Source organism: Balaenoptera ricei, chromosome 10, assembly GCF_028023285.1.
Source record: "Balaenoptera ricei isolate mBalRic1 chromosome 10, mBalRic1.hap2, whole genome shotgun sequence".
NCBI classification, from domain to species: domain Eukaryota; kingdom Metazoa; phylum Chordata; class Mammalia; order Artiodactyla; family Balaenopteridae; genus Balaenoptera; species Balaenoptera ricei.
Window position 1 is genome coordinate 62,640,181 of NC_082648.1, and position 19,347 is coordinate 62,659,527.

A 19,347-nucleotide genomic window follows, 5' to 3' on the forward strand; every position below is an offset into this window, starting at 1 on the left:
AGCAATGATAAGGAGATACAGAGCTAGATGAACCTTCTCTTGAAAGTTTATACATGTAAGTCTAGGTTTCAAAAGGTGGATATATATATTTCCTCGTGGATTGATTTTTAACCCACAGAGAAAATAGCTTCTTTAAATTGTGAGTCACGACAATTAAGGCAATGATGCCTAAGATCAGGATCCCATTTTCACAAATTACTTCCATGGAAAACAATTCTCAAAGTAGCAATGTTCAAAACAGAAGTAAAACACTAAAATTGGGAGTAGGAGTTGGTTAATAAAATACTTCAAAAAAATCATAATTGGAACAAATCTTTGTGCAAGGAGGAGAAACATGAGCCTCCAGAGTTGTTAACATTCTCAATAAACAGCCAAGGGATTATATGGTTTAACATATAATTTATTTGATGAGGTCTTTTATTCTTAAAAAAATTTTAGTATCTCATTTTCTCCATTTCTTATAAAGTTGAATGGTAATCTTTTTGGACTTTAGTCTGCTTTGAAAGAAATACATGCATTTTAATACACCCTTACTCATGATATTACAAATCGGCTTTCCCCATATATATTCAACTTTTTCAGATATACTACTTTCACTGTAACTTTGAAACAAAAGTTAATTTTTCATCTCTCAAGCAATTATATGTACACTATTCAAAATGAAGAAAATAAGGCAAATTGATGGAATTGATGTACTTAAGGTCACAGAGCAATATAAAGGCAATAATCCCAAAGCACCTATACATGCTTCACACATCCTGCATGTCTGATTCCTATGTTAGAGTATAAAAGTAAGAAACGAAAGCTGAAAAATTAATTCCAGATAAAGTTTGAATTATCCATTAATTCATGCATTCATCACTTATATTTTGAGTATGAGGTAAAGATATAACAATTACCAAGATGAAGTCTCTGACCTACTGGTACTTAAATTCCAATGAGGGGGATAAAGGATAATACATAAACAAATGAATAGTTGCAGATAGAAACTGGGTATACAAATAAATTAAGCAAGATAAAGTGAGAGTAGAGAAAACAAAGAGGAGGCTATTTTAGGTAAGTTCATTGGAGAAAACCTCTCTAATGAGATAGGTGAGAAGAACCTGAATTTTCAGAGAGAGAGAACCCTGTAAAGATGTGGGAGAAATGTATTTCACACTAACTGAATAACTAGTTTAAATTGTCTGAGATGAGAACTAACTTGTCAAGGAACAGCAAAAAGGACATTGTGGATGGAGCAGAGTGGATAAAGGTCAAGATGGGGTTGGAAAGGGAGCCAATTGTCATATTATATGGGACACTGTGGCCTAAGTAAAGAGTTGAGATTTTGCACTAAATGTCAAGGAAATATATTAGAACTTTAAATGTGTGTGTGTTGTGTGTGTGTATATATGTGTGTATCACTCTGTTCTAGGTCAAATGAATTATAGAGAAGAAGGTGTGGAAGTAGAGATACCAGGTAGGGGACTATTGCCACAACTGAGGTGGGACATGATGGTGGCATGGTCATGAGGTAGTGGTAATTCAAAGAGTGAAAAATGGTAAGATTTGGGATGCATTTTGATGTCAAGTGCACAGGATGCTAACAGATGGATACAAACATAATTAACAGAGAGAACTCAAGATTGAGTCCTAGACTTTTGGATTGTCTATCTGGTTGAACAGTGTAATGAGCTGGAACAGGAAAAACAGAGAGAAGCATTTTTATGACAAAGATGGAGGGAAAATCAAAATTTGTGTTTAAGACATGTAAAGATGTTTGAGATACCCAATAGATAACCAAATGAGGATATCATCCAGGCAGGTAGACATGCTACTCTGGAACTCAGTAAAGTGATCGGAACTCAGGATCTAATTTAGGAATTGTTTGAACAAAAGAGAAATCAGATTCTTACTCTAAGTCTTTAAAACACACATATGAGAGTAGAATATATGCTTAAATATATAAATTGAGATTATTAGAGAGGAAAAATACAAACCCTATTTGGAACTCTCTTGAGTTTAAAAAAAAAAAGGAAGGTTTGGTTAAATTCCAGAGTGCTGTGTCAGAGTAAATGTGTACGTGTTCATGTGTTTACTGAGTCCGGGGGAACTGTTTTACCGAAGTATCTCTGGACATATTCTATTCCTTCTGATGGTGATTGATGCAATTCCATTTATAATATATTTATATTATTTTATTTTATTATTGTTATTATTTTATTTTATTATTGTGATTCCTTATATTTATTCCAAGTAGCGTTACATTTTACCACACGTTTTAAAAGGTATTTTACATTATTCTTTTATAGGCATAAGTTCACTTTTCACTGAGGATCAATAAAAATAACTCCTTTGATGCGCATCATATTTTTTACTGAAGTAACGTGAATATAAATCCAACAAACTTCTTTGTATAGGAAAAGCTAGAAGCTTTTCTTCCAAACACTCTCTTCTTTCAGTAGACTGAAAAGTTGTTAGAAAGATTGTTGAAGATTAAGGGAAGGAAATTTAATTAAGACCAGATTTTTTGACCTGTGGACTCGATTGGGAATTTCATTCAATCCCAACAAAAGATACTCCTCTCAGTAGGACAGAATCAAACTCCATGGGGAAAAAAAAAGGTTGTTCCAACGTCCATATTAAGAAAACATTGTACACAGATGTTTTCAGCCATTTGAACAAAGCATTTGTCAAAATTTTTCTTAAAAAATTCCCAATTTAACTTTAATGTCTATTTGAGGATAGTTTTGTGTACATTCCAATAAATTAAGATATGTGCCATTCTATCATTTAAACCAACAATGATATATATCATTATATCATTTTAAAATATGTATTTTAAAAGTCTCATATGAAGACTGTTGTTTACTGTGTAACTGTTACCAGACAATCAATCTTTATTTAGAAAGCTGTTTTTATTCACATCACATCTTAAAGGCTGCAGAATAAAAGGCGTAAAAATACCATTGACAGATAAAACAGAGAAAATTGCTCTGAACAAACTTTTCTAGAGTAGTGTGGTGCATATAAATTATGAAAACACTAAAACTTGATCAAAAAAGAAAGTCTTTAACTTTCATTTAAATGCATGAACAGATGTGGTAGACCTAATGTCAATGGATAAATGGCCCCAAAATGTGGAATATGAGAACGAGATCTCTGAATGTTTTTAAACTCATGCCAGGCACGGCTGGATTCCTCTAACAATAAATGAGTCAAAGACCTAGAGTTCATGGAGGGCAGTTGTCTGTCAAGGTTTATAGGATTTTGGCCACCAAAGGTTTTAGCTAGTGCTGTGAAAAAAAAATGATTATCACTTAAAAATGAACTTGCTGCTTCCTAGTTACCTATGCAAATGAAGACAAGTCGAGCCTCACTTCAAAAATGGGTACCATGTGAATCCATTTTGAATTATGCCTCCAATTTTATTCTTATAAATTTTATTCTTATAGCTAAAGCACTATGAAAATTTGTCTGTAACTCTACTACTTCAATAATTCCTTTAGTTTAACCCAATTGTGTATGTGTGTGTGTGTGTGTGTGTGTGTGTGTGTAAACGTGTTGTATTTTCTGGTAAAATTTTAAGGCTTGGTAAATCTGATCAGATGTTGTAAGTATAAAAGAAGCTTGAATTACATGGAAACAGTTATCGAGGTGGCGTATGTTCCCACAAATATACTCGGATTATTAGGACAGTCTCTAGACAAAGATTGAAAGATTGTATTTTAAAATACAATTTAAAGCCTTAAAAATTTTAAGAGTAGACAACAGTTATATTTTGTTGGACAAATATTAATTGTGTCTTTAAAGTCATTGATTATATAATCTTGAATGTGGATAACAACTGAAAATCATACACAGCTTTATATTTTACAAAGCACTTTTATTTAAATATCTCATTTCATTTGTTCTGTCGTTCTGTGAGGTTTTTCTTATTGCAACCCAAACAAATCCTATCAATTTGACGCCTTATGTATTTACCACAATTTTTCCTTTCCTCCATCTTCAGTGCTGTTGTATTAGTTCATGAATCTATGATTTCTCACCCAGACTACAGCAGTCTTCATGTTACCCTTCCTGCCCATGGTTTTATAACATTTCATTTCACATTCCATTCCTCCACATTGATTCTAGATAAACTTTCCAATATAAAAATCTCTAAAAACCCTTCAATGACCACAAAATTTTTGTCCAGCCTCTCCTGCATCCCATCCTCAGATTGTAGACACGTTTTCCTCCACTCTAGCTATAATGAGTAACACAACAGATAACGAATACAATATTATTTCATACCTCTATTCTATCATGCTCCTCTCTCCACCTAAAATGTCCCTCACTCCACCTGTAACTACTGACAAGCAATATGTATTCCTCTTCTAAGTCCTAAACAAAGGGTCACATTCCCACAAAATTTTCCCTTCTCTGCACACAGAACTGACCGCTCCATTTTGAGTATGCCTACTGAATTCTATACACATTTTTATGAGTTCTCATAACCCTTAATTATATGAGTTTATGTTTATCACTCGATCTCCACTAAGTAGGTCCTTGAAAGAAGAATTGGACTCCTTTATCACTGTACCTTAACTTCCAAACACAAAGAAAAAAAACCCCTCAATATTTACTGAATATAGGAATAAGTGATTGAAAACCAGAGTCATTTGAGCTCAAAGATCAGTATTTCTCCTACATCACTATAAAAATACGTTGTGTTTACTGAATACTTAATGCCCAACATTCTTTTAAGTAATTTACATTTTATTTTGCTTTCACAATTCCTTCTAAGGAAAGCACTATTTCAATGTCCATTTTACAGATGAACTAAGTCTGAGCTGTTACTAGAATTGCCTAGGGTCATACAAATAGTAAGTGGCCCAGGCTAAAACTTCAGAGTCCCTGGATTTAACTGCCATTTATGCTTTTATAACAAAAATGAATATGGAAAAACTTATAGCTGAAAGAGACTAGAGAGTAGATGTAATGAGTTTACTCTTTTGAGACCTTAATGCAAGCAGTTATTGGCATCAAATCAGAAACCAATAAGATCTCTCCCACCTTTCTCCCATTTCTTGTCTTCTTCCATGTTGTTGCTCCTTTAAAAAATCAACATTATACAGTGAGATCTGTATAGAATTATAATGTATTCTGTGTAGGGAAGAGTGGTAAAAAATGAGTAAATCTTTGTCAGCTTGCAAACTGCCTACTTTAAGCCTGAAACTATTAACTTGACATGTCTCTCCTGCATCAGCAAGTGTCAATATGTACAGTACCAAAGATTGGCTTGATTATTTCAGGTGTAAGAAGAGAAGTTTAAGTTTCTTTTTCTCTTAGCTCATCTTGATTTAAGGGTATATATATACTTTTTCTTGTATTCTACGCCATACTTTGTTTATATATGTAGGATTTATGGGAGCAAGTATCTGGGGGCTAAGAAAAAAAGCTGCCTTGTTATTTTATTAAAATTCCTGAGGAAAACTTATCAAACCAGAGGTAAGCACATGAAAATATATCTAGAGAAACATCTGCTTGAATTAAAAATAAAGTGAAAAGGCAGGCCCACAAAGGAAAACTACAAAACAAAGTAACTCCAGGAACCTGACATCTGATCTAAAGAAGGTTGGTAAGAGCATCTATGTTTGACCAGAAGAGAATTTCACTGCACAGACTTATTTCAAGGGCACATGCCACTTGTATGTTTTAAAAGAAAGCTTTTTTATAAAAGCCAATAAATTTATTTATATTGGAATCCTTGAGATTGTGCGTGGGATGCAGACAGGCTCTCTCTCAGAGAAAAACAAACGCTTAACATAAATACAGAAATATTACATTAATTTTTAACAACTATGACTTAAAACTGCTAAATCTAACTTGCCTAAGTTCATTCCTTTTTATTTGTTTCTTCTTTCTTTCTTGTCATTAATATTTAGCCCTCAATATACCAAGAAAATTATCACCATCATTTTTTATCTGGACCCAATGAACTCCTAAAAATAATTTTGTCATTTAATAAATAATTCACAGAGGTAAGAATAAAAAGATAGTCGAAAACAACTATATTCAAAATTTTTAAATAAACTTAAACATTACGAGCTTTTTTGTAATAAGTAAATTTTGGCACACGAACATCATAAAAGATGAATAAAGATGAAAACACCTACTTTTAGCAAAATAGGATAGTCTAGGTCCTTACTGTAAAACATTGCCTGATGAAGTTTTTCCTATTTAACAACTGGATTAAATCACCTACTCCCTTTGTTCTTGGAAATATATTGTTCACGTATATATTCTAGAAAAATTCATCTAGATATTGTCATCTGAAGACTCATTGTCTAATTGTCTAAGACTCCACTTACACGATCCATTTCACATCCATAATCCATTTCACCATTATCATTAGAGTACTGTTATCTGTCTCTTTGAATTTATCTTCCAATTGATCTAATAATTGTGAAGCATCCTCTGTCAATTTTCTTCCCTATGCTATTAAGGGTAGAAAATGAAAAATTCTGAATTCTCAATTGTGTTCAATAAAAGCTAAAAGCAGATTATAGAGATGGTATCTCCAGGTTCCTCTTATATCCTCCAGAAAGATAATGCAATAGTTGGGCAACAAAATAATAAAAGTGAAGGATGATAATAATTCTTTCTCTATTATTTTGTCCTTCTAACAGAACCATAGCATAAACCATAGGTAAACTTTTTCTTAAAGGACTATATAGTAAATATTTAAGGCTTACAAGCCATATGGTCTCAGTTGCAACTACTCTACTCTGCCTTGAAGCAAAAGTAGGCACATACAATACATAAATAATGGTGATGTCCATATAGAATGAGAACTAGTAAGATAACAGTAGACGGTGATGTTCATACAGAGTGAGAACTGGGTAAAGTTAGGGTAAGATAACATAAGAATGATGTTTTAGCAAATATAAAAAAGTGAGGCTAGAAGACAACTAATGATCTCTGACAATAGGGACAAATCAAGGTTCTGGAATTCCTCTGAGAATTGAAAAGCAAAGAGCAGCTTCAGGTAAACGAAGGAAAAAGAGGTAATATGAAATGAGTTTAAGTCCAACAAGAGAAACCAGAGTTACTTTAATAAAAAAAAATCTGTAATTAACCTGTGAGAGATTCTGAGATACCCTCATGTTAGTACCTAAATTTGCTCTTAATTCTACATTTACCAGGATTTTTGTAAGAAAATTAATCTCTCACATGGTGGCCATTGCCAGTTGCCTATCTGTGGAATATAAGAAGTAAAAGCATCCCACCCACCAGTCTAACAGCTTGACTTAAGAAAATATGAGACAGTTCTTGATGGGAAAAGATAAAAACAAACCTAATGGACATTAGTCAAATTAGAAAAAAAGTATGTTCAATTAATTACATGAAAACTTCTCTATAACTTGAAAGCAAAGAACTATGGAAAAAGAAGGAAAAAACATAGAAAGAAACAATGTTGCACTGAACAACTTAAAACCAATTTGTTGAAAAACTAAAAATAACACTACTTATAGGCAGTAAAAACTTTTCTGTGAACATCTGATTCTTAAAACTCTCTCAAAATACATTTCTAAATTAAGTTTATGATCTTTTTGTGGAATGCATGGTTTCTTAATCTGAAAAGTTCTCCTTTTAAAGTTCTAGCATAAAAAAATTAAAGAGCACATTGTGTAGAGCCTCACTTTATGGGTTTTAGCACCTTGTGGATAAGCAAAGAATGATTAAAAAATATTTTATGCTTTTGGCCGCTGGTACATGCTACATTAGCAGTAAGATTTTGATGTATTACATATTAACGCTGACTCTAAAGTGTTTTTACCAAATGCATTATAGGAAGTAGTCACTACTGACTTTTTTGAAATTAAAAAGTATGTACTGGAGACACCACTGTGTAACAGAAAGAAAATTCGGAGTTAGAAACCTTAACATCTAGTTCTAATTCTGCCACCAACTAGTTGGACAATTCATTTAACATCTCTGGCCTTAATTTTTTTAATCCGACCTGAATATATTATTTTTTTTTAAGTTTTTTGTTTTGTTTTGTTTGTTTTTTGTTTTTATTTATTTATGGCTGTGTTGGGTCTTCGTTTCTGTGCGAAGGCTTTCTCTAGTTGCGGCAAGTGGGGGCCACTCTTCATCGCGGTGCGCGGGCCTCTCACCATCGCGGCCTCTCTTGTTGCGGAGCACAGGCTCCAGACACGCAGGCTCAGTAATTGTGGCTCACGGGCCCACCTGCTCCGCGGCAAGTGGGATCTTCCCAGACCAAGGCTCGAACCCGTTTCCCCTGCATTGGCAGGCGGATTCTCAACCACTGCGCCAGCAGGGAAGCCCTGAATATATTATTATAGTTTCCTCCTTTTACTATTAGACTGGTTAAGTGAAGAAAGCCATGATTTTATTTTCAATGATTCCTAAGTTTAGATGTTACTTTCCATTGGTTTACTCTGATGTGTACCAGCAACCAAAAGGCATGTTTTACTAATCAGGACAGGCCCAAGTAACAGTTTAAAGCATGATAGAAACTCTTCATCAGCCTTGAGGGTTATATTTCTGAAAAGTATTGTGCTTGGCAAAACTAGAGTTAGCGAGATCAAGATCTCCTAAAGTACATGCGTTAGCAGGGAAGGGAAGGAATCAATATTACTGTCATTAAATATATCTAAAAATGGATGTAATAGAAGTTCCAGAAGGCATCTATGTCAAAAAAACCCTGACATGTCAGTATTGCAAACTTACTCTGGTAGACGAACTTTCTTCATCATCATTTTTATTTTCAAGCAACATTGCTACAGCGTCCTGATCTGCTAAGATACATTTTTACCATAATCAAGGCTTTAATTAGGGAAATTGCATGTCCTTAAAAATATTTTTTATTCTACTCACATTTGATTGAAATAGAATGTCTTTGACCTTGTGTACAATATCCTTTTATTTTCAAAATTCTCAGCTATATAACTGTTCCGATTAGAGGAAACTGAATAGACACAGTAAGTAAATGCAATATGTAGTCTTGGATTAGATCCAGGGAAAAAAATACTATAAAGGACATTATTAGGACAATTGGAAATATTTGTATATGGAGTTTATTTTAGACTTAAGATATTAGGTAATTCCTAAACAAGTCAAAATCCTAAATTCGCTCATTATATTGTGGTGATGTAAAAGAATGCCTGTTTTTATTTATTTATTTATTTATTTATTTATAGCTGTGTTGGGTCTTCGTTTCTGTGCGAGGGCTTTTCTCTAGTTGCGGCAAGTGGGGGCCACTCTTCATCGCGGTGCGCGGGCCTCTCACTATCGCGGCCTCTCTTGTTGCAGAGCACAGGCTCCAGACGCGCAGGCTCAGTAATTGTGGCTCACGGGCCTAGTTGCTCTGCGGCATGTGGGATCTTCCCAGACCGGGGCTCGAACCCGTGTCCCCTGCATTGGCAGGCAGATTCTCAACCACTGCGCCACCAGGGAAGCCCAGAATGCCTGTTCTTAAGGCACACACATTGAATATTTAGGGATAATAGGGAATGATATCTGCAATTTACTGACCATATAGATTAGGAAAAATAATAGTTCAGAGTAGTTTGTGATAAGGAAACCTCAGAGAGGAGGGGGTCAGCGGTGGGGTGGGGGAGGGGAGATAGAGAGAAACAGAGAGAGGGAGGGAGAGAGATGGAGAAAGTAAAAGGAGCAAAATGTTAAGTAAACTTGGGTGAAGAGTAGGTATATAGAAGTTATTATTTGTAATAGTCTTGCAACTCTTCTGTAAGCTTGAAATTCTCTTAAATAAGGTTTTTTTTTAAAGTCTCTGTTAATTGTTGCCACATCACATCAGCATTGCCTAATCAGAAATTATTTTCAAGGACTTCCCTGGTGGCGCAGTGGTTAAGAATCCGCCTGCCAATGCAGGGGACATGGGTTCGAGCCCTGGTCCGGAAGATCCCACATGCCGCGGAGCAACTAAGCCCATTGAGCCCGCGAGCCACAACTACTGAAGCCCATGCGCCTAGAGCCCGTGCTCTGCAATAAAGAGAAGCCACTGCAGTGAGAAGCCCGTGCACCACAACGAAGAGTAGCGCCCACTAGCTGCAACTGGAGAAAGCCTGTGCACAGCAATGAAGACCCAACACAGCCTACATAAATAAATAAATAAAATTTTTAAAAAAAGAAATGATTTTCAGTGTTTAAGTTTACATTTTCCTGGGCCCATCCTTATATTCATATATAAGGTAAACAGATATCCTTCTCTGCACTACCAGGCCGACTCTCTCACATAGGGAGAGGCCAGCAATAATGATTATATTTTTATTTAAGAAATAGCTTATAATCTTCAAAGGCAGTATCATAAACACTTGAAAAATATTTTTAACATTTTCCTGTACAAACAAATATGTGGAAATAATTCCAGAGAGCCTTTCCATAGATCAAAATGATGCTGATCAACTGATTTATCAAAAGATCAATTTTTTAAAAAAAAGACTGTGTTATGCTAAGTCCTAAAATTGTTATTTTAGATTAGCATACTACACTACTTACTAAGTGTAGTTAGCTCAGGATCACAGTGTTTTTTTCTTTAGTAGAGCAGAAGCCAGAGTTGTCATAAATGCCAAAGTTCACTGTCACCTTGATTTCACAATTTAGTAGGGCAGATTAAAATCGTAAATTTATTTTTGACATTGCAATTTTAGCATGGCACCCTTATTTAATATCAAATTTTGGCATCTCAGAATGTCATGCAAGTCATGATAATCAGTTTTTAAATGCAAATCCTGAAAAATGGATTTCAGCAGAGGATGGATTTGAAACTTCAAGCTGGTCATGCCTAGAAGGACATGTGAGTGTTTACTGTTGAGCTATGACACACATATATTTCTTTTAGCAAATTGCAGACAAAAAGGCATAATACTATATAGCTTATTTCTGACATAAAGCATGGTCATGTGAATAAAAGAAGACAATATAGTCAAATGTTCTCTCTCTCTCTGATTTACTATTCACTTACCTTAAAAACCTAGGTAACTAAAGAAAAGCAAGTAAAGTTTTAACTAATATTTTATAGATGAAAATGGATTTCATAGGAGTCAAAATCACTAGATAAATTAAAATTTTCCACTAAAAATGACCACATACACATACAGGCAACATCTTCAGATGTTAGGCAAAATAATTACAACACGCACCTGGTATTCAGTAGATGAATAATGCTCTTAACCCAAACATGTGGAGGTGCTTCAAGATGCCCTAGGTAGGAGAGCAGATTAGTTTGGGGTAAGAAAACCCTCAGGATCCAACATTTGAACTTTGTTGGCCGGTACATAAGAAGTGACTTGACCCTTAATTTGGTGAAAGCTATTTCCTCAGATTTCTTGATTCACAGAAATTTGGTTTTAAAAGGGATATTCAGAAAACATGAGTCCATGTTTTTACAAATGTGAATTCGCCTTTTTGCCAAAGGTCACCTGATAAGTTAGTGGCAGAAAAAGGACAGCAACTCAGGTCTTTTGGCTCCCAGGTCTATTCCTGAATGCACGCTGCTGTCTCACTGTTTTATTTTATGTGAATACAAAAAAAAATATGGAATTTCAGTCTTTAATAAAAACCTTTAAATAATTTAAAAGATGCTCCTCTTTGCAAAAGCTGATTCTCCCACTGCATATATTACGGTTATTGAATGGGAAGAGAATAATCAAAGACAATTAAATTTCACAATACAATTTTACTTCCCTTAATTTGTACACTAAATATTTTAAGCATATATGATGTACATATTCTTTGAAGATCACTCTTTTATGAAGAATCAACCCCTGTTACTTGCTTTGTATTGAGAAAAATGATTTAGATAATGGAGAGTTTCTGTTTTTAAAAATATTTGCATGCCAAAGGCTTAAATACCTTCAACCCTATTAATTGCAGTGGAACTAAGGTTTTTCTAACTTCATTTTGTGACATGTCATTGATTTAACATAAAGAGTTTCAGTACGTTTTAACAAGAAGTAAGGCCATCTTAAATGATACAAGTAGAAGAGAGGTGACAAGGTGACAATGAGCATAAGTACACATTTTCAGTCATGAGAGTGTTCTTTTCCTAAGCGTAAATATAATAAAATACTGACAGGAAATCTAAACCTAGTCATAGCCCTGATTATCTGAATTTCAATTAATATTATGGTCTCTTGTATATATTTTGAAGTAAACTTTATAGACTACCACTCTTCATTAAATAAATTGCGGATTGGAGTTCTAACTCTCACAATATAAGGAGGATTTAAAGGGTAGAAAAACAATCACTTGTTCTTCTTCTGTCAAAATCAAGCACGCAAAGTCTCTCATGATAATTTGGCGAGAACAAATTATATGGGAGTCAATCACTATGAAGAACAGTTGCCCACTATCAAGCCCTTTTAATTCCTTGCTACTCAAAGTATGGTCCACGAACCAGCAGCATCAAATATGTTAGAAATGCGAAAACCCAGGTCCTACTCCAGAGCTAATGAATCATAATCTGCATTTTAAAAGGATCTCTGAATGGTTTATATACAGATTAATATTTGAGAATCATTGCTTTAAATTAAATTTGGAGAAGGCATGGGAGAGGGGTGAGTGGAAATGATTGTATTTACATCTGTATCTTCTTACCTAACTAGACATGTAATAGGTAGGTAAACAATATTATATACTATTTGTCAGACACTTAGTGAAGACTTTTAAATTCATTGTCAAGTTTAAATCTCACAGCAAGCTTTTATGATGGGAATTGTCATTGACATTTTACAGTGAGAAAACTGTGATTTACAGAAGTAGATAAGGCAAGTTCACATAGACAGTAACTGGTAGGAGGGAGGCAGTCTGACTCAAGAACTTATGCACTTGATCATTATATTTTATGACTTAGCACATGGCTATATGCAGATTTCAACTTATATCAAAACATGATACCAATTTTTGAATGGAGAATGTATAAATTACACAAAGGCTGCAATGGAAAAAAGTTATGTCCCAGATAAAAATATTCTTGTCATGCATGGGTCTTAAGTAGCTTAGGCTTTCAAATTCCTCCATATCTGTCAATTTGTGTCTTTTAAGATGATAAAACACACAATCAGAAAATTTGGATGGGTACAAGTACCAGCTAAGTACTCATAAACCAATAAGTTAAACTGGTACTTAACCTTCTACTCATAAAAATATAGAGTAAGATATTAAGAATGAATTCTAAAACTAATAGTGTTCTGATGATCATATACATTAGAAAGTTCTTATTTGTATCTGTCTGGAAAGATACATGTCTATATTTTCCTTTACTCTGGAAAGGAAATTATAGAATCAGACAGATACAAATATGTATTGTTTTTTAAATTTTGTTTCTTTGGCTACAGCTATATTTTAATAAAGTATAAAGGTACAAGAGGCTACTGTATTTCACAGTGGTGGGGGCGGAAACTAACAAGATACAGGAAAATTTTCTTATATTCAAGTCCATAACTAATATGATTAAAATAGCTGACAGTTACTGAATGCTTACTTACATGTAAGAAGCTGTCACAAGAAGAATTTTTTTAAAATATTATTTAATTTTAACTATTAAATGGGAACTAGCTTTATCCAGATGAGGAAACAGAACTGTTAAATGTTGGATCTAGGATTTATACCCAGGTAGACTGGCTCTAGATCCCACAATTCATGCAGCACAATTTTAGGAAAAGATTCCTTTACCTCCCAGTGTATTTAACATATTTCAGGTTTCCTCCCTCTTCAATAGAAAATATACATATAATTTTCTCTTTGAATTATTTTAGAGATGTACAGTATATGATGATCTATTTATAGTCACACTGACTTAATGGTCTTATAAATGAAATAAACGCCTTAGGTTCATATTATCAATATATATGAATTACGTCTTTAGTGCCTAGTTTTTCTTTCAAAAAAAGACTGAAAGATAAACTCTAGTGTAATTTGTTTCCTTGCACCATCTAGTGGATTTAAATGACAACTGCGGCAGTAGTATAAACGATTGTAAGTCAATTATATGTCAAATTTTCAAACGTATCCGGAGAACTAGTCCTAAAACTGTATTTCAGATCATTACCACAAATGTGCACATAGTTGTCATTTGTCTTTTTCAAGAGGGAATCGATTAAGCATGGACGAAGAATTCATTAGCGAGTGTTTAAATCTGCAAACAAAATAACATAAAACAGCATCCTTATCATCTTTTCACAATTAGAGATAATGACAGTCTGATACGTTTTAGTTCTTCCCATCCGTTTTCCTAAAACTCCAGAGCTTCCTAGGCAGCTGCGCATAGGGAGGAACCCGGCGAGTCTGCGCGGGACCAATGCGCAGGCGTGCTGAGGAGCGGAAGTGGGGAGGCGGGGCTAAACCCGGACCAGCGAGCGGAAGAGACCGGGGCCGCGGAGAGAGGCACTGAGACCGTTTGGCGGCGGTGAGTCTGGGGCCAGCCCGAGCTGAAAGTCCCAGGCCCGGGGAGACGCCAAAAGAAACGGAGATACCTGGGGTTCCGGAGCAGTCGCCGCTGGTTGCTGCAGCTGCCCTGCCTCTGCCGCCGCGACGCCTCCGCCCTCGCTGCTGAAGACGCGGCCCTGACAGGCCTGTAGGCCTAGGCGCGGCCGGCCGAGCCCGACGTGTTGCCGCCCGTGCAGCTGTGAGTAATCCGAGCGCCCTCTCCACGGTCGTGTACAGATTAAAATGGAGGAAATTTCGTTGGCTAACCTGGATACTAACAAGCTAGAGGCCATCGCTCAGGAGATATACGTAGACCTAATAGAGGATTCCTGTTTGGGCTTCTGCTTTGAGGTGCACCGGGCAGTCAAGTGTGGCTACTTCTACCTGGAATTCGCAGAGACTGGTAGCGTGAAGGATTTTGGCATTCAGCCAGTGGAAGATAAAGGAGCGTGTCGCCTCCCGCTTTGCTCCCTTCCCGGAGAATCTGGGAATGGGCCTGATCAGCAGCTGCAACGCTCACCACCGGAATTCCAGTAGCTGCAACATGAGAGTCTGAGGGTGACCAGGACAATAACATAGACCAGTCCTGTGGTTTTGAGAAGTTAGGTAGCTAAGTAGAAAAAAAAAAAAAAAAAATCAGACAAAAGTCCCAGTTCCCATTGAAGAACCTAGCCTTTAAAAACTTGGAGTGGAGAATTTAGGAATTCGGATCCTTGCATAAGTGTATTACTTTTGGATCAGCTTTGAAATCCTGGACAGGAGGGGCGGTGCTGTGCGTCCTGCACGCCATGCAGTGGTTGCTTTCTAAACCCACCGGAAAGTGCACAAGAACCCTGTCCTGTCCCCAGTGCACAGGTGAGCATCTGTGCGCTCAGCATATAAAGTTCTTTGGTTCCTCAGCCTTTCTGTCTGCCTGATGTCAAGGGCTTTCTGGATAACTGACCGTTTGGACATAACTGATGGTCAGGCCTTAAGTGTTGGGCCTCAGTGGGACTGCACCTCTGATCTCTGAGCCTCTTGATTTGGGCTTCTCCAAGACAAATGAAAGTCACTTATGAGATCTGGATATTAATCGTTGCGATCTGGGAAAGCCAAGAAAAAGAATTCCCAGCTGAATCTAGTAGGAGAAGCTCTGTGGTCTTGACACCAACAAGAAGAAAAGCTCACAGCCACCAGTTTCCCAAAGGTCCAGCGTTTAACAGTGACTTCAGTGGAGTTGGGGACATGGGCTAGCGTTTTGCTGAACAGAGCCCTCTTTCTTGCACCCCACCTGGTGGCATAGGCTTAGCAGATGAATGACTTGGTTATCCAGGCAGGCTGAGGGTTAAGTTGTGGTCCCTTGGGGAGGTAGCAGGGCCTTCTGCGACTATGCACCATCTTTCAAACTGCAGGATTCATATCTGGATGTATTGTGCTGTGGACAACAGTTCGGTGGGGCATTTTCCTACTCTGAGTTACTCGTGACTTAGCCAGTCCATGGGTCTGACTTGGTTATTATGCCAGGTCACTACCTGCCTCCCACTTTCGGGGCAGGAGTGAACTATGGAAGAGCATCATGGCTGTGCAGGAGGCTGTGGTTTGAAAGCTGAGCCCACAGGGGACCTGTTTCAGCTGCGCTCACTAATGTGAATGGGTTAGTGCTAGGAGCCAAGGAGCAGGACTGGGGCCACCCTCACCTGACTGTGCAGTATCCTATTGAACGCCCCGGTTCCTTGGGTTGGGCAGTCACAGAGCTCCGTGGCAGTGAACATCTAGACTGTCACCACCTTCTCTGCCCCTCCCGAAGGGCAGCCCTTTCCACTCAGTTCCCTTTGGACCTTCTTGACAACAAGAGCTGTCCTTTTGTTGTTGGAAGTCAGGAAGTGGCCCCCAGAAACCCTCTGGTTTTAGGGAATGGGATAGGGGAGGATGGGAAGTGTGAGCTGAGTATCAAAAACTACCCTCCACTTGGCGCCATGATTGAAGTTGATGAAGTGTATAGGGGTGGGAGCCCCAAGGTGAGCGGGAACGGTGCTGCTTTATTTGAAATGTTTTCTTACCTCATTCTGTGCCCCAGTAAGGGGCCCAGCCTCCTTTGTCTGGCTTGGCCCCGTGTCCCTCCAGCCCCCTGCTCCGTGCCGATCTGGTGCAGCTCACCACCCCGGGTGCTGCCTGCCGCTCTACATTCGCGCTGACCAGTTTCAGTTTCTCTCTCTTGATGCTCCTACTTCTGAAGGCTGCCCAGTTTCCCTTTCCTTGGCTTCTCTTAAGTTTGTTTTGTTTTCTTGTTTTTGTGAGAGAGAGCAGAATCTTTCTTATGGCTCCCTCTATTGGGATTAGGATGGGAAGAGAAAGTAATTTTTTGTATATGAAAAGCAGTGTCATGCCTAAGCATTTCTCCTGTAGGACTCCTTGCTGGTATGCCTTCCTGCTGTGTCTTAGTTCCTGAGGAGTTATATCTTCCCACCTCCACTTGGATACTGCCCCCTAGGACCTAAGCAGAAAAGCAGTCAAGGCCGAGTGGCACAGGGACGGCGTAGGTTCTGATCCATTTTCTCTAACCCTTGCTGTGCATGTATCCGTCCTTATCCCAGAAGGAGCTGTTTGGACTGTATGGACTGATTTGGGTTACATACTCTAGAGGGTTAAGGGAAGCATAGTAATAGGGCCTCGAGACTGTTTATTATTGCATTCTCCCTCTAGAGTTGTCCTGCTCAGGCTGAGGGCCTAGCTACAGATTGGTCTTCAATCCAAGAGTTGTAATAACTGTTTAAAGAGTCAAACCCTGGCAAGAACTGAAATAATGTTGGGTTATCTGCCCTTGCCTTTTTTAGAGACATCTCCTTCTGAGGGGATGCAGAAGGAAAGGAGGGTCTAAGTGAGACTCTGGCCTACTTAAAGATAATAGCTGGGAAGCAGGCTGAAGGTAAGGCCATGGTCCACTCCTCCTTCAGAGAGGGAGCTCTGATTGTGACATTACTGTTTCCTTTCTGGCCTTTTCTCCTGGTTAGAGGAGGGAGAAGTGGAAATAGTTTTGAGTAATGGTTGGTTCATATTACCTCCCTCTTGGTTTGTGTTTTTGTGTTTTGCTCCCCATTATTAGGGCAGTAGCCCCCGGTCCTGGTTGGGTATGAGGTGGGCTAGGTCCAACAGGTGCCCTGAGGGGACAAACTAACTCCTTTCTTTTTAGGGGAGAGAATGCTCCCTACCATATAGTTAACAGTGGTTAGGAACTCTCCCTTTCCCTATCTTTCCTCTTAACAGCAGAATTCCTGTCCTAATCTCCTCAATTAAGTGTATTGATCACCCTGTAATTCTATTATGTATCTGAGTGTGTGTGTGTGTATGGGGGGGGAAGGGGTTCTTTACAAATTTCTGTGGTTTGTGGCTTTTTCTTCCATACATTAGTTCCCACCACCGCATGCCCAGGGGCCATTGCCTGGCATTATCGCATGCTGGGATCATCGGGGAAGTGTAGTGAAGCTCACCATTGTCCTTTGTTTTGGAGAGTCTTATTTTTGCATAAGTAGTCCATCCTATACAGGTTGCTAACTAACTGTGTATTCCCCTTGCCCCATGGCTGCTGGTGTAAATAAACTGCGTCTCCCCATTGGTAAACAATTACAATAAACAAAATTTTAAAACATGACTTTATTTGGATTCTGTTCATCTTTTAAAATTGTACATTTCTTGGGTATTCACATAGTGAAATAAATGTTGAACCACTGTTGAACCTTAGTCACTTTCTCCTGAATGAGTTTTATCAGATAGAGGAATTTTGCCCAACTTTGTTTCTCCATCTAATAGTGCAGATTTAGCTCTCTGCAACATCCAGTGAAAGAAACAAACTATACAATCTTCCCTTTACCATAACAAATAAGAAGGTGGTAAAATAAATACAATACGATCCTGTCACTAAGTCCAGTGTGAAGGATAGTTCAATTTAAATGGCACTCAAGCTATCTTAATATATACACTTTATCACCATTTTGATCTAATACGACTCTTGCTCTCAAGAGGCAAATGATTCATAGCAAAAATGAGTCAGCCTTTCTAAAGGTAATTTTTTCCAATACTTTTCGTTTTACTCCAACTATTTAGGTCTGTCATTTTGTTTTTAGATAATTCAGAGATTTTTCATTTATTCCAGTTCCTATTCCAAAGTTGGAGCACTTCCCTAGAAATTGTACATATTGCTCCTTAGTACTGATCAAATCAGTAGTTTGCTAAATGTTCTAGTTCGTTAAAGAAACAGTCCCAAATTGGAAATAATATTTAGATGAATAAAAATTATAGAAATGGGACCAGAGGAAACCAGTTGCAGTAGGATATCTCAGGGGACTTTATTGACATGTGACGTGGTGTTAAGTCACCAAACAGATGCAGCTGCAGCAAATCCTTTTGGATCCTATTTCATATGTTTAGATTTGAATTAATATATTTCATGCTAACCTACTTTTCTGAAATGAGGTATTTGCAAGACCTCAGTGCTCTACTAAATCCACTTGACAGTAGGACTTTTGAGATTATTTTCATGTTTTCTAACTAATGATCTTTATATTTAAAAAGAAAAAAAAAAATCACATACCTTTTAACTCCCTAGATACTTGGTTTTAACTGGCGTGTAGCATGAAGTCAGGAACCTAATAAATGGTTGCTTGATGTTGACAAAGAAAATGAAGTATGCTCAAGTAGTTAAGGATTCAGGAAAAGCTTTCTTTAAACATCTTTTCATATTAGTCTTCAATTACCATGGTTAGTGAATTGCTGGTTCTCAGAGAGAACGTCACATTTGAAAGTTTCACCCTGCTGTGGAGGGCACAAGCTTTTTGATTCTTCCACATGTTCCCAAAGATGCCTGTGATGCTTTGAAAGAAAATATTTGTTATAAGGGATGCACTTGTTCAGAAAGATATTGTAGATAAA

The 19,347-nt window shown here is 37.3% G+C and overlaps 1 protein-coding gene across 1 annotated transcript; it reads left to right on the forward strand.

Annotated features, from left to right (window-relative positions):
* The first annotated feature begins 14,358 nt into the window (after nucleotides 1-14,358).
* Nucleotides 14,359-17,667, forward strand: ATXN7L3B (ataxin 7 like 3B). Its single transcript, XM_059936536.1, has one exon. The coding sequence runs from the start codon at nucleotides 14,686-14,688 to the stop codon at nucleotides 14,977-14,979; it is 294 nt and encodes a 97-aa protein (XP_059792519.1). The 5' UTR covers nucleotides 14,359-14,685; the 3' UTR covers nucleotides 14,980-17,667.
* Nucleotides 17,668-19,347: the final 1,680 nt, after the last annotated feature.

Coding starts and splice junctions, on each gene's coding strand:
- ATXN7L3B (XM_059936536.1), top strand. CDS start 14,686: ATGGAGGAAATTTCGTTGGCTAACCTGGATACTAACAAGCTAGAGGCC.